The sequence below is a fragment of the Cephus cinctus genome, unplaced genomic scaffold, assembly GCF_000341935.2.
Source record: "Cephus cinctus unplaced genomic scaffold, Ccin1 Ccin1_scaffold0841, whole genome shotgun sequence".
NCBI lineage: Eukaryota > Metazoa > Arthropoda > Insecta > Hymenoptera > Cephidae > Cephus > Cephus cinctus.
The window spans coordinates 3,117-17,801 of NW_014333429.1; the positions used below are offsets into that span (position 1 = coordinate 3,117).

At 34.7% G+C, this 14,685-nt stretch overlaps 1 protein-coding gene and 1 long non-coding RNA gene across 3 annotated transcripts in view; both read left to right on the forward strand.

The window, feature by feature from the left end:
• Positions 1–1,230: 1,230 nt before the first annotated feature.
• Positions 1,231–1,925, forward strand: LOC107270845. The gene is made up of 2 exons (XR_001538460.2): positions 1,231–1,604; positions 1,681–1,925. It is a non-coding gene; the product is annotated as an uncharacterized LOC107270845 (long non-coding RNA).
• A 4,598-nt stretch (positions 1,926–6,523) lies between these two features.
• LOC107270846 (E3 ubiquitin-protein ligase RBBP6) overlaps positions 6,524–14,685 on the forward strand; it is a 29,615-nt gene continuing 21,453 nt past the window's right edge. For both annotated transcript variants that reach the window (XM_015746230.2, XM_025088148.1), the window contains exons 1-9: positions 6,524–6,664; positions 7,493–7,676; positions 7,757–7,991; positions 8,055–8,294; positions 8,431–8,597; positions 9,894–10,265; positions 10,663–10,939; positions 11,249–11,492; positions 11,564–11,876. In XM_015746230.2, coding sequence (XP_015601716.1) covers positions 7,511–7,676; positions 7,757–7,991; positions 8,055–8,294; positions 8,431–8,597; positions 9,894–10,265; positions 10,663–10,939; positions 11,249–11,492; positions 11,564–11,876 — 2,014 coding nt within the window. In that variant the 5' untranslated portion in view covers positions 6,524–6,664; positions 7,493–7,510. The remainder of the gene's footprint in view (positions 6,665–7,492; positions 7,677–7,756; positions 7,992–8,054; positions 8,295–8,430; positions 8,598–9,893; positions 10,266–10,662; positions 10,940–11,248; positions 11,493–11,563; positions 11,877–14,685) is intronic.

Here is a 14,685-nt window from a genome sequence, read left to right on the forward strand (position 1 = left end):
ATATGCGAATCAAGGCTCCACGTAGTTAGCCCCTCATCTATAACGGAGTTGAATGATTTTTTTTGCAATCGTTTGTAGGTCGTTTGTAGGTGTTTCATATTGCATCCACGACGTTTGATAGTCCATCGTTTGCAAGGAAAATGAAAAAAACCATATGCGAATCAAGGCTCCACGTAGTTAGCCCCTCATCTATAACGGAGTTGAATGATTTTTTTTGCAATCGTTTGTAGGTCGTTTGTAGGTACTTTATATGTCATTGATGATATGAAATAATTGATTCTTTAATCGTAAATAATGAAAAAAATTGTGACGTCCTGATCGTCGCCACTGTAGTTTTCGCGACAGATTCGACTGCCTGAATCTGGCGAGGTGGCTTCGTTAGCCACCAAAGTTCTGATGAGCACTCCAACGGTGTTCAATCCTCTGTATATATGTTGATTTCTGGTACGGTGATGTTATGGGCTTTCAACTGAATAAAGGCTTCAGGAATAAAAATGCAGGTGCTTTTGGAGAGCACTATAACTAACTTTATTTACTTTAATTATAATGTGATTTAGTCTAAACCAATCTATCTAGCTAATTGACTCTACGATATAGACTCGAAGTACACCCTTCAAGACCAGAAATCGAACTGCCCTTCTGGATCCCAAGGGATATAGTTCTTCATACTTCTCATGCATGCATCCGTACTCATACACAGTCATGTGTATTTCACCCTTTGTGGAGGCCCAATGTGTGGCGGCTTGCTGTCCGGGCCCAAGATCGACGGCCTTGTCTTACGCACAAAGGGCTCATGCACACCCTATCCTTAGTTTACTTGGGGAAGCACATGGACAGCGTCATACCTTAACCGAACATTCCGCTAGCCCGTCAATCCTCTCAAGTGACTTGATTTATTGCCAGGAGTGAGAGTTCCTGAGAAACTCACTCAGTTAGGATAGCAATAAACAAATGGCCCATGCTTACATTCTTTGTAGCCCATATGTTTATCCACGTGTAGCGGCTAGAAAGCTTTCTCCGAATTTTTTAGAATATACCTTATTTATGCGTTAACGGCAGACTGAGTATTTGAAAGCATTGAATTCTGATTTGGAGACGGAAATCGTGACTCCATTTTAATCCCTCATTTGAATCCGCCGCTCAATTCTAGTGAGATTATTTATCACTAGGCCACGACATAACAAAATTTTATCTAGGGAATCCATAAACTGCACCTAGCGCGCATGGGTGAAGACTTCAATATGTCAAATCACATTTTACATGTACTCATCTGTATATTGTTATTAAACATTGCAAGCCGAGATATTAGATATTTATTAGTGCTCTTTTCTTAGTTCTGAAATATTTACAATTGCACAGTTTAATATTTACTATTTCATATTCATTAAATTGTTAATTAAGTGGATGATTATAAAGAAAGGTCGAGCAGTATTCTTAAGGTTATATGATAAATGCAGCAAACGAATGACGATGGTGATAATTGTGTCAGCAGAAATTTTGAATCTCTTCTGAATGCTGGTGATATTGAGGTAAAGTTTGAAGCAGTTATTATCTACAGAGAAGCAACTACTGTGTAATCTGCTCTCGGTTTTCTTATTCAAAAGGTAATTTTTCTTATTAATTTATTGAACTTGATGCACATAGCGTACAGCGTCATGCATAATTTGTATTTTTTTACAGAAATGGATGCTCATACAACGGATAAACATGTATCATCAATTGTTCTTGAAAAATAGACTCTGTTTTGGATGCTTAACGTGAATGGAACGTTGCCTTTATCTCTACATAAATACTGTTACCTCCATCACAATTGTAAATACATATTTAATTTATTCTAGTACTTAAAAGTATCCTCGGATAGTTATGTATTTACAGTATTTATTAATAAAATAATTTATACAACAAGGAAAAACATCTTCTCCAAACTCTTATGTTGCTTGATATTAGATTTCTCCCTAAGCACCTTGAATTCTGCTCTTTTCTTTGCCAGAAGAGATACCGGTGTCCAGACATAATTTGTACAATCACCTAAACAGCAGAAGGAAGAGTACTACTATTAAAAAAAAATTAAAAATTGTTTCAATCTAAATAATAGCTGGCTTATGTTGGTAGAGAATTCCAATCAATTTAATGAATATGAAATAGTAAATACTAAACTGTACAATTGTAAATATTTCAGAACTAAGAAAAGAGCACTGATAAATATCTGATATCTCGGATTGCAATATTTAATAACAATATGCAGATGAGTACATGTAAAATGTGATTTGACATATTGAAGTCTTCACGCATGCGCGCTAGATGCACTTTATGGAATTCCCTAGATAAAATTTCTTTCATTATTTACGATTAAAGAATCAATTATTTCATATCATCAATGACATATAAGGTACCTAAAAACGATTGCATATGAACAAACACGATTAGTTTACAAAATATTTGAATGAGGGGCTAACATAAAGAAGAATTCCCTAGAAAATTAATTTTAATATTATAAATAAATGATGGACTATCAAACGTCGTGGATGCAATATGAAACACCTACAAACGACCTACAAACGATTGCAAAAAAAATCATTCAAATTCGTTATAGATGAGGGGCTAACTACGTGGAGCCTTGATTCGCATATCGTTTTTCTCATTTTTCTTGCAAGCGATGGACTATCAAACGTCGTGGATGCAATATGAAACACCTACAAACGACCTACAAACGATTGCAAAAAAAATCATTCAAATTCGTTATAGATGAGGGGCTAACTACGTGGAGCCTTGATTCGCATATCGTTTTTCTCATTTTTCTTGCAAGCGATGGACTATCAAACGTTTTTATTAATTAATTCGCAACTATCAAACGATTTTGCATCGACTGAGCTTCGGAAAAACAAAATCCGGTTAGAAACAAAAAAGTGCCGGCCAACTTCACACTAGATTTTGATTTTGATTTTCTGAAAAAACTAATGACTATCAAACGTTTTTATTAATTAATTCGCAACTATCAAACGATTTTGCATCGACTGAGCTTCGGAAAAACAAAATCCGGTTAGAAACAAAAAAGTGCCGGCCAACTTCACACTAGATTTTGATTTTGATTTTCTGAAAAAACTAATGACTATCAAACGTTTTTACAACACTATCAAACGACTATCAAACGATTGGAATAAAAAAAAGTTTAAAAAATAAAAGTTGGCCGGCCAACTTCACGCAGGTCCTCTGTCGTTCCTTTTCTTTTGGTTATTTCTAAAGTTTTGTTATAAAATTTAAAGGCCTCGCTAGCCACTCCGGCCTACGTAACAGCACCGAAAAAGTGGAGGGGTATAAGGCGGGAGTTTAAACTGAAGATTATATTTTGATGTACATCGAAAATTATAAAATAAATAATTTAGCCTATTTTAACTTAAATAAACAAATAATTAAAATTTACAAAGCTAAATTAAAACAACAAATGAAATTAAGTAAGTAATACAAAAAATTATTATAATTAAATATAAAATTCAATTCTTTACATGAAATTATTATTAGTTTATTAATAATTAATTGATCAATCAAAATAGAAAATTAAAATTAAAAATACTTTCAATAAAAATTATTATTAAGAATCATCGAAGTTTTTAAATAAAGTTTTCATTTTTTAATATAGATTTTATTTAAATGAACTATTTATATCTGTTAAATATAATTATTAAGATGTTTAGGTTAGAAGCATGTTTATTTACAAATGGAAATTACTTGTAAATATTTGTCTGCTTACTTCACATGTATTTATTATTCTATATTTATTAGGCCTTAGCTAGTGAAACTGCTAGGGCGTAGATATATCTGATTATGGGCTACCATTTAACGCTAGGCGTATCTGTTTCCTGTGAAAGTGGGGGATGTAATGTCAACGAATGAGAGCGACGTGTAGGTATACAGATTGATGATTTATTGTAGGTATGATAGGTCGACTTACAATGGTTGATAAGTTTGAAAGAGTTGATGTTGCACTTCACTGAGTTCTTTCTGTGGCAATCCGTCGTCTATTGTTATACTCGCGATAGATTTAATAGAACGCTCACCGCGATGACTTCCCTGGCCCTCGGGTGGGAAGGCTTGGTCACAAGGATCCGAAGACACGTAAAATACTATCAGCGGAGGAACAAGCAAGACTCGATGATTTAGACGGTGACTCCTAGAGGAGTTCCGTCTGTTGCCAGGATTCGCGAAAAACTACCTATTGGTTCCGAATACTGTAGGTGCCTTAGCTCCAATTTTGGGGATAATGCACCGCAATATTGATGATCTTACAGAAAGAGTCTTGCTTCATTACTCGCGCTGGCATGTAGTGTGAACGCGTGGCCTGCTAATCAGCGTTCCAGGAATTACATGAGGCAATCGAAAAGTTCGATGTGCCGACAAGAATTTACCGATTGCATTTACTTGAGTAGATCCGCTTTGGGATATAACATATTCACGTCAGTACAAAAGGGAAACTAGCGACGCTAATGGTGCAGAAAGAACACGTAATGTGAACGATATTAGTAGCAGGTTCTGTCAATTTTCCCATTTGAACTCGTGTTCCTTATTCTAGTCTCCATGGGTTCAATTCTCGAGTTCGCTCGAGCTCGGTTTCATTCGAGATTCCCTAGATTGTCGAACAAAACGGCTGTACCGGCATTCTCGAAATCTCACCGGGATCTCACGACGACATTTTTCGAACGTAAAGGACGAGTGGTCTATAGCATTCAATCGAACTAATTTATGAATTAAATGACATATCGTAAATAACATACAATTATAGTATACAATTCTTTTTAAGGGGGTTGTCTAGTGTCTCAGGTCAAAAAAATCGATTTTTTTTTTTTTTATAAATCACATCTTTACAAGACTTCTTTGAAGAAGAGGAAGGTGTACTGTATGATCCAGGCATAGCAGATTGATGGTGAGACCGTTTTTTTATTATGAATTATATACAATAACTTTCAAACGCGTTTTTCTCGAAACACGATTTTTTCAAACTGCTGCCCTAAAATCTCAAAAACTATTCAATTGATTCTGCTCAAAGTTGCACAGTATCTTTAGTACATATATAGCTACAAGTTGAACTAAAATATCTAAGATTGCTTCGTTAGTTTTTTTAATAGCTAAATACACCCCAAAAAAAAGTGCGAAAAATTGAATTTTTTTCTAAAGCGTAAAAAAAATTATTTTTTGGCCACCACGTCCCATATATCTTTGTCTTACTAACGCTGTTTGACGAGGACGGATAATCGAAAAGTCTATCTCATTCCCATTACCGAAAGTCCCATAGCTCCTTCTCGTTTCTTATCGGGGTAGTAGCTGTTCTGGTCATAAAGCGTTAGTCCGAGGGAGAGGGGGAAAGCGTGCCACCGAACACGAGCGGTCCCCCACCAAGCTCCCTATTGCGCATGAGGGGCCTTGTTGGCGTCTCGCTTACACTAGTGCTGTGCAACAAGGACGCACCGAGCAGCGCTCTGGCGTCTCGCTCGCACTGTAGCGCTTTCTGCGTCGCACGTACAGGCCAAGATACCCGAGCAAGCGCCGCCCAATCTTCGTTCTTACCTTACCGCACGGCGTCTACCTTTCTCACCATTATTGCGAATGATTGTACAATATATTAGCTTGAAATAATTCACAAAGTTTGTTTAAATGTCATAAAACATTATATACAGATTATAAGTTAATTTATTTTAATGGTTCGTCAGAAAAAAATTTCTAAAAAAGCATTAAAAAAACATCTTTCACACTAGACTACCCCCTTAAAGATAATATATAAAAAATGTGATCAACTTTAAAGACGAAAACGTGAATAATACTGGAAGCGTCTTATCTCAAAATAAATGGTTAATATAACTCATACGATTCACTTATTTTAAAACCTTCGCGTTTTTTAAAACAGCTATCTTTCTATTAGGCTAGACTGTTTATTGGCCTATAAGTGAATACAGCAACTTGGCAATACTGCATGCAAGTGTCATACCAGATGCCGCTTGAAAGCCCTGTCGATCGATCTCGAAAATACCAATTTTTCGTTTCGTTTGAATCGATCATTTGAACATTTCGAGCGCTCGGCCGAATTTCAAGCGAGCTCGAGAATTGGCACCCTAGTGCAACAAACACTACGTTTACACGACAGTCTAAGACCACCGTAGCTTAGTTTCCACCGTTCAGAGTTTAAACAGAGTCAAGCTGTCTCATTGGTCAATTCCACTCAACCCCTATACGTGATTGGTTAACTCTGTTTAATCTCTGCACGTTGGAAACTAAGCCCGTGTAAACGTAGTCTAACAGAGAAATAGCGATGCTCTTTCCCCTTTCGGCTCATTTTGGAACACATCTATAATGCTCCAGAGCACGGAGCATAACCGGTTTAGTTAATACTGATCTAAAGGAATTGACCAATCCCAAATATTGCTTACAAGTAGAAATGTCTACGATTTGTCCATACCTTTAGATCAGTATTAACTAACCGATTTAACACTGCCTGTAAACGTAGTCAGTGTGAATCCGCCCATAATCGATGTCGTGAATTACTATTGATTGTACTATCTATTGCTATCCAATGGTTCATCAATTTCGACTTTGGAGTGTAGAGTGTGGCCGATATTTCATTAAGCCTAATATTTTTTCTGAGCTGTGAGATGGTGTTTTGTTTGTAATATAATATGTAAGTATAACTTTCACTTGGAAACTGTATGATGCTTGAATGACATTGAACTATCAAAAGCTGTACATTTATGATTATGATAAAGCCGGCCATTAGTAATGGCAAAATATTGATATTGGACTATCTGGTATAGCGTTTCGAGTACCAGCGTAATTCTCGTTAAAACAAATAACTGCTCAGAGCATAACATGCACTTGTAATGCCATAGTATTTTGTTCAATAATTTGCTGAGTGCTTTTCAAGAATACCACCAACTTATTTCAGTTGAAAATTCGTTTACATCAGCAACACTTAATGCATACTTACAAGCAATATAATTCCTCAGTACACATTATCTAATTTTATTTTTTTGCAATTATTCGACTTTCACCTTAAATAAGCTATCGAAAATTGTAAAATTGAAGTATGTAACCTCTCCACCCTTTATTTTGCTATTTTTATTTACTTTCTGGAATATATAATAATTGTACTATGCATAATAATTTTATCATGGCATAATTGAATCGAAACCAGCTATTGTTAGATCAAGAATTTTATTATTTTAAGTGTTAACATCTGTCTTTTAATCTTAGGAAACATTCAAATGCCAGCAAAATCGCAGAATACAACTCCTTGAAGTTAACTGTAGATTGTTTTTTTTTTTTTTTTTTTTTTTTTTTTTTTTTTTTTTTTTTTTTTTTTTTTTTTTTTTTTTTTTTTTTTTAGAGGAAGCTCCTTGAGAAGAAGTTATATCTGCAGTTTACACAAATAACTTTTTTTTGTTTATTCTTAATGCTATTATGATTCTATGTATCATTATAATATTTATATAGTTTTTCCTGTTTATAGGTCAAATAAACAATAAAAATGTCAGTTCATTATAAATTCAAATCAACTCTAGATTATGACACTGTATCATTTGATGGATTGCACATTTCTGTTGCTGATTTGAAAAAAGCTATTTTTCATCAAAAGCGCATTGGAAAAAATACTGACTTTGATTTGCAAATAACTAATGCACAAACCAAGGAAGGTAAGTGTTTAATATTACAATTAATATATCTCATATAATTCTTTCTAATCTGTGTAATAATATGATGTAATTTATTTTAGATTATACAGACGATAATACATTAATTGCAAAAAATACTAGTCTTATCGTTGCTCGCGTACCATTAACAGTACAACAAAAACGATCGTGGGATCGTAATGAAACACCGACTTTTGGTAACCCAAAAGATGAAGTTAATTTGGGGCGAGCTGTTGATCTCACACGTCTTGATGGTTCAGAAGAAGATAAGATTCGTGCCATGATGACACAATCAACACAGGATTATGATCCATCAAAGTATGTTAATTTATTTGAACTAACACGATACATAAAGTAATCAATAACATATATGTTGTATAGTTATATGAAAATTCGTGGTGCGAATCAAACTGGAGATGTGCCTCCAAACTATCGCTGCTATAAATGTCATCAACCTGGACACTGGATAAAAAATTGTCCTCTAGGTATAAATCAGGAACCAATTGAAATTAAAAAAAGCACTGGAATACCTAGAAGTTTTATGGTTCCTGTTGAGGGGCCTTTAGTGCCAGGTGCTATGATGACACCTACAGGTCATTATGCAGTCCCAGCTATAGATCAGTGAGTACTTAGAAAATACAATGTTATAATATGTGTATTTTTAATTACACTTTCACATATTTTTATGGTCGTTGTGAATCTTCCTTATAAAAAGAAATGCTTATATTTATATCAAGTGTATGTTTTATATTCATAGTCAAGCTTACAAAGAGGGTAAAAAAGAGCGGCCACCATTTTCGCAAGATCCTGAACCAGTTGTTGAGAAGCCAGAAATACCGGAAGATTTATTGTGTAACATTTGCAAAGACCTTTTAACTGATGCTGTTATGATTCCTTGCTGTGGAAACTCTTTCTGTGATGAGTGTAAGTACTTTCTAATGTCTAAAAAAACTTCCTATCATTCTAACTTTTCATTACAAAGTATGTACGTGCATGGTTTTGCGCTGAAATGTATTTTATTTTTCTGCTTCGCCATATATCATTGTGATTTTACGGAAAATCATATATGATTTGCTAGAAATTGCATTATTTGTGAATTGTCAAATGCTTGGGGCCTGCAGGTACTTTATTGTTATAATAGAAAAGAAAATTGTAAATAGTGATTTTTTCTGTAAGTGGATTTGGCATATTTGTCAATGTTAATAATCTAGTTGACACTCTTTGACAATGATTAATCCAACATTGAAGAAAACATGCAATCAAAAAGTTCAGATGTTGAACTTAACATATGCGAGCAGCTTCCAGTTAAATGCGTTCTTCATTGCGGAAGTCCTATCAAAACAATTGGTAATCTTGCAGAACATGTTTTTGTAATGTTGACGGTTTCAAAATTGCACCCTATTGTTTAACCCGCGAATAAAAGTCTTTGTAAAAAGACTGTTATCATTTTTGAATCGTCAATAGTAAAAATATTATATGTGGTGAATTCGTAGAGCAACTTTCAAAAAACAGAATGAGCTATGATGCATTAAAATCAGTACAAAATTACGGTTTATTCTTTTAGAAAACTCGACGAAAATGTAACTCTATGGAAATTAGCATTGGTTATTTAATGCTTTAGCAAATTACATTGCTATTGATGTTTCTCTAGGTTAAGGACACGTGTTGTAATACATATCATTTCACTACTGCCGATAAATAGAATTAACTTGAATAGTATCTAGCGCAGCAGATACCTTATCTTAATTGTGTTGTGATAGTATTATGCAAAAATTAAGTCTCTGGATTATACGCGGAAAAGTTCAAATAACGTGATATGAGCGTCGTATACTTTATAATATATAATCAACATCTAATGGCTGGAACGTATGAAAGAATCGTTTAGTAATGTTGGAAAAGTTCGTCCTTATTTACACCGCATATTGTTGCTGTTATGACAACAATTCGTGTTTTTCACAAATCTATTTCCCCTCTATCGTTTGGTATTTTGTTAAAATCTTAAATGTTGTTTAAAAAGTTGAGTTCCAACAAAGAACATGATATTGGTATTTGTTTGGTTTAGGCGATATGTATGGAAGCTACTGATTATGATGGCAATTATCTCAATATTCAAACGGCCAAACTCTTTTTAAGTGCACAGATGTTTCGATAACGCTTTGATTATTATGTAATTGACATTTTTTTAAATTTTTAAAGAAATTGATTATGTATTATTCATAGGTATCCGAACATTTCTGTTGGAGTCCGAAGAGCACGAATGTCCAGATTGTAACGAGAAAGACGTGTCACCCGAAACATTGATTCCGAACCGCTTCTTACGGAATGCCGTGCTAAACTTCAAAAATGAGACTGGATATGCAAAGAGGCAATCGTACAGATCTGCCATTCAAAGAGCCAAGAATGTGCAACAGGAATCCTTGAGATGTGAACAATTTTCTGCTGTTCCAGCACCTCTTCAAAGTAGCGACTCACAAGGACAAAATATTACAAATACGAGCAAAGAATCGCAGCATGTTGTAGAACAGCAAACAGCAAATTTTGATAAGTCGGCTCTGCATTTTAGTAGTACTCAGCAGTCAACCATTCAAAGCAGTAAGTCTTTGGAATTTCTTTGCAATTAATCGATTTATCATTTATTAAATTTACCCTATTACTTCTACAATTTACTTTAGTACCTTAAACTATTTGCGATGGCTTTTAATTCCTGAAATCGTTAAACACTTTTGCAACATACGATATTCTTAGAAAAACGCGGTATAATATATTTTTCGTTCACGATCTTTTCGAATTTTATGGAACAACTGAATGCAGATTGTCACCTTGTATTTTATACATATACATAGTTGATATTTCCATACATAGCCTCAATTATTAAACAGAAGGATTACTGGCAGATAGAAAAATACAAAAATTAGAAGCATCTTTTATTTTTAGCAGCTTAATATAATTTTTGTGTAAATAAACTGCTACAGAATAGGATGCTTTACAGGTCACTCTGAATCAGCTTTAGACCTAGACCTACAGAGTAGTCAACTTATAAAGGCACCAGCCGAAGAGGAGAATGAAGTACCATTACCTCCTGGAACAGAACCATTATTACCGATCCCTGCCATTGGTAGTTCACCAGAAAAAGAGCGTGAGTCAGATCGACGTGAGCCTACTGATTTAATAGAATCCAACAAAGACGATTGCGATGAGGGATACATGGATGAGAGAAGACCCCGAGAACGTCGACGAAGCTTCAGCAGAGATAATCATCGCGATAGGTTAGATATTTATGTGCATTTGCATAAATGCAATCATACATATCACACATTCCCTTTTGTACAATCTTATATTCAGTGAGCTTTACGTTATACTGCCATACAATTTCTATTACCCTCTCTACTAAATATAATTAATTATGTCTAATAAGGCACACATCAGCTCATAACATAGTGATATGTTACATGCGTTTAATAAACTATTATCCACGTAAAATTAAGTTAACTATTATTATAATTCAGCATCAAAAAGCGTGAGTGTACTTACGAGTTTAAATACATCAATTTATTACATTGTTCTTGTTGTTGCAGAAGTGCAGAAAGAGGGCGTAGAATGGAAAACTTACGAACTGTGAGCCGCAGACGATCTTTATCACCTAGACATTCTTCCCGTGCTGAATATCCTTCTCATGCATCGATTTTACCGCATTTATTGGATCAACCTTCCTCAAAGACCTATCAAGGCCCACCACAGACTGAGAATCACTATGCCTCAAATATACATTATGAATCTGGTATTCGTAGATCAACAGAAGATCGACCAGGCACGCCAACGGTTAGTAACAGATTTTAAGGAAATCTAAACAATAAAGCAATATTGACATGTTACTTATTAAATTAATGTAGATTGATGAACCTCATCTTCATGGACCGCCTGCTACTACCGGGCAGCAGCCTTTACTGCCTTTTCCACCAGGTGAAGATCGTGTTCCACCACCAAATTATAATCAACCACCACCCAGCATGGCTCCACACAATGCTCCATTGTTACCAGATCCTTACATGGGACATCGAATAGCTATGTATCCTCATCAACAAGGCCCTCATTATGGTCCGCCGAGATATGAAAGGCCACCTTATCAACACCAAGGTTACAGACCTTCTCAGCCCCCACGTACCTATAATGGCCCGCCGAGATCACTTCGAGGAGTTCACCACTGTGAGTAATGTATAAACTAATACAAATCTGTTAATTGATATAAATTCACATGTCATGGAAAGTTTTAACTGTGTACGCGCTTTATTATGAAAAATTCACCAATATCGTGTGTGTTTCGCAATCAAACATGTTCAGTGTCTTCTTTCTGATATAGCCTGTATGAAAAAAAGAACGTTCAGATATCAAAAAGTTGTAAAGAGCAATGTTTTACTGTTTGATACAACAAACAATAAGCGAATTCAATTTTTACATTTAATTTTCAGTTTATGTATACATATATTTAAGGTGACCCGGTTTTTTCTTTTCTTTTTTTTCTTTATTTCTTTTTTTCTTCCCCTAATAAGATATATTTTTCTTATGGCTATAAGTCAAAAACACTTTCAGTGAAGTATGTATGACTTAATGTTATTATAGTCTCCTCTCGTGAAATGTCACTTTTGAAAGTTAACAAAGATGTCCAAACATAATAATAGAGACACCCTGCCGCTTTTGCAGCTTCCTATATATTTCACTCATGTTTGTTGCAAAGAGAATCGAAAAATATCTGTTACAAATTCTTCTTATTATGCTGGGACTCGATTAGACAGCAAGCTAAATTTGACTATTTGTACCCCAGTGAGCAAGGAAAAAAAGTTGGATTTTAATGACATCTTGAATGTTAGGGGGTTTTTCGGTCGCTGAATACGAATCCGAGGTCAACATTTAAAAATGGAAAATTGCTAATCCAATATGGCACTCCAAAAAAAGAACATCTATCTGATTTGTATGTAACCTGGATCTTAGGGTTTTTTTTGGCATCCGGAATTTAGTTTATGATATATGCACGCCAACTCAAAAATCTTGTTTTGAAAAAAAACCTGTTTAAAGTTTTAGATACAATTCATAACGATATTTACGGTACTTATCACCTCTTCGTAGAAAATTCGTTTCGTGCCAGTCTTTCATATTTCTGAATCACTTGAACCTCTTGATTCAAGTTGAAGCTCCACTGCTCCAATCTCTCCAGAGTGCAGATTGTCGCAATAACCGGCAATTGATTGTTTTACTAGCTAATGATTAATCCCATCATCATCGTCGTCTGAAGAATACTATAATAGGCTTCATTGAAGATCCCGACAGCTAGATAGGATGCAATTTCAACAGCTTTTAGGCCGGACTAGTTCTCGACAGAGAATTAACCTTTTCACAGGCGAATAAAGAGGTGCCTAGGTATGAATTACAACTCGACGAAAATTCGTTCGTCTTATACACACAATGTTTCGACTCTTGAACTCGTGTTATTGTTCAGGAACACCGATGTCAAGCCAAGTTTCGCGCACTCCTATTTCATCCGGCGCCGCGTAAGGCTGAACGTTTTGGAATTTCGGAAATTTTTCAAATTTTGAAATATCACTTCAAGAACATATTTTTTTTAAACCTTTAACGTTAAGAACATGTAAAAGAATATCGTTTTTTTTTTTGCGACTTTCCGAAGTAGACTCCCCTTTAAAGAGTTCTCAAATCTCAGGCCAGTTGTCTGAAAAATTATTCAGGAAGTAATCAAATTGCGCACCTAAATAATTCTTAAAATACTGTAATTCAGAAGATGAAAACAGTTCTTTTGTAGATCGCAAAATGATCATGCGAGCACAATTTTTAGCTATAGTGATAAATAATTACACGTTGATAGATGCAATTTTCAGTACGCAATAATCTAGATTAAACTTAAGATATTTAAAAAGTATTGGATAACTTTTATGTTATATAACATACTTTTATTAAAATATACTACACAAATTTATTACTGTAATGTGTGCATTTCAGTTGAACATTTTGAGTGTAAGTTGTTTGTTTCATATGTTGTCATGTATCTGATAAATTTGTAATATCACTTATGACTCTGGCAACGTTTTCATTGGACTCACTGTGGTGAGCTTGATGGTAAATATCTTATTCGTACTGTCTTCTCTTTAATTAACTAATAGTTTTACAGAGGAAATGTTTCAGATTTTTTTGGACTATTTTTACGTACTGCATACAGTTGTTTTCGAACATAAGTTCTTAACCCTCAGGGTACAAATTGGGTTAGCGTAACCCGAGCAAATTTTGAAAGTAGCGCCATTTTGGAAGAAGTCGTTTATATTTTCAACTATAACTTTTTTTTATAAAGAAATATCACAAACTAATAAAACGATCGCATTTCAGAGAAAATTGCCGATCGATTGGAAAAAAAAATGTTTTAATTGAATGTCCGTGTTCTATAATCGATTACCGCGCTCGGAAGCGGGTAAAAGTATTGTCCGAATAGATTGAAAATAAAAGTGCGAAATGTGATAAACAAAAAATATGTCTGGATGAGGCTCGTTCAGACGCACTTTTTATGTCGATGCCATTTTTTTGTAACAAACAAACTTTTCCAGATAAAAAATAAATACGTACTTTTTTTTTACCTAAAAAAAACACGCAAAAATCAATGTTTCTCAAAACTGAAACTGCGTTTTCTCGAGAAGTACTTGACCGAATCACTGCAAATCTAAACCAAATGTTCAGGACTCATTGGCGGAGCCTATGGTTCAGATCAGAATGTTGCAGCGCAAAATTGTTGTTAAATATTGTAATAGACAAAAAAAAACCGTGTTTTCCACATTTCCCCAAGCGAGGAAGTTTTTCGTTATAAAAGTCTCATCAATATCATCCTAAAAATACGGGTCCTTAACGTTTGGGCAAGTTTTTAGCAAAGTTTGATCGCGGTTAATTGAAAATTATTGAAGTTGTCGAGAGTTTAATAAAAGTCGGCATTGACGCGTGACGCCGACTTGGCGATCGCTGC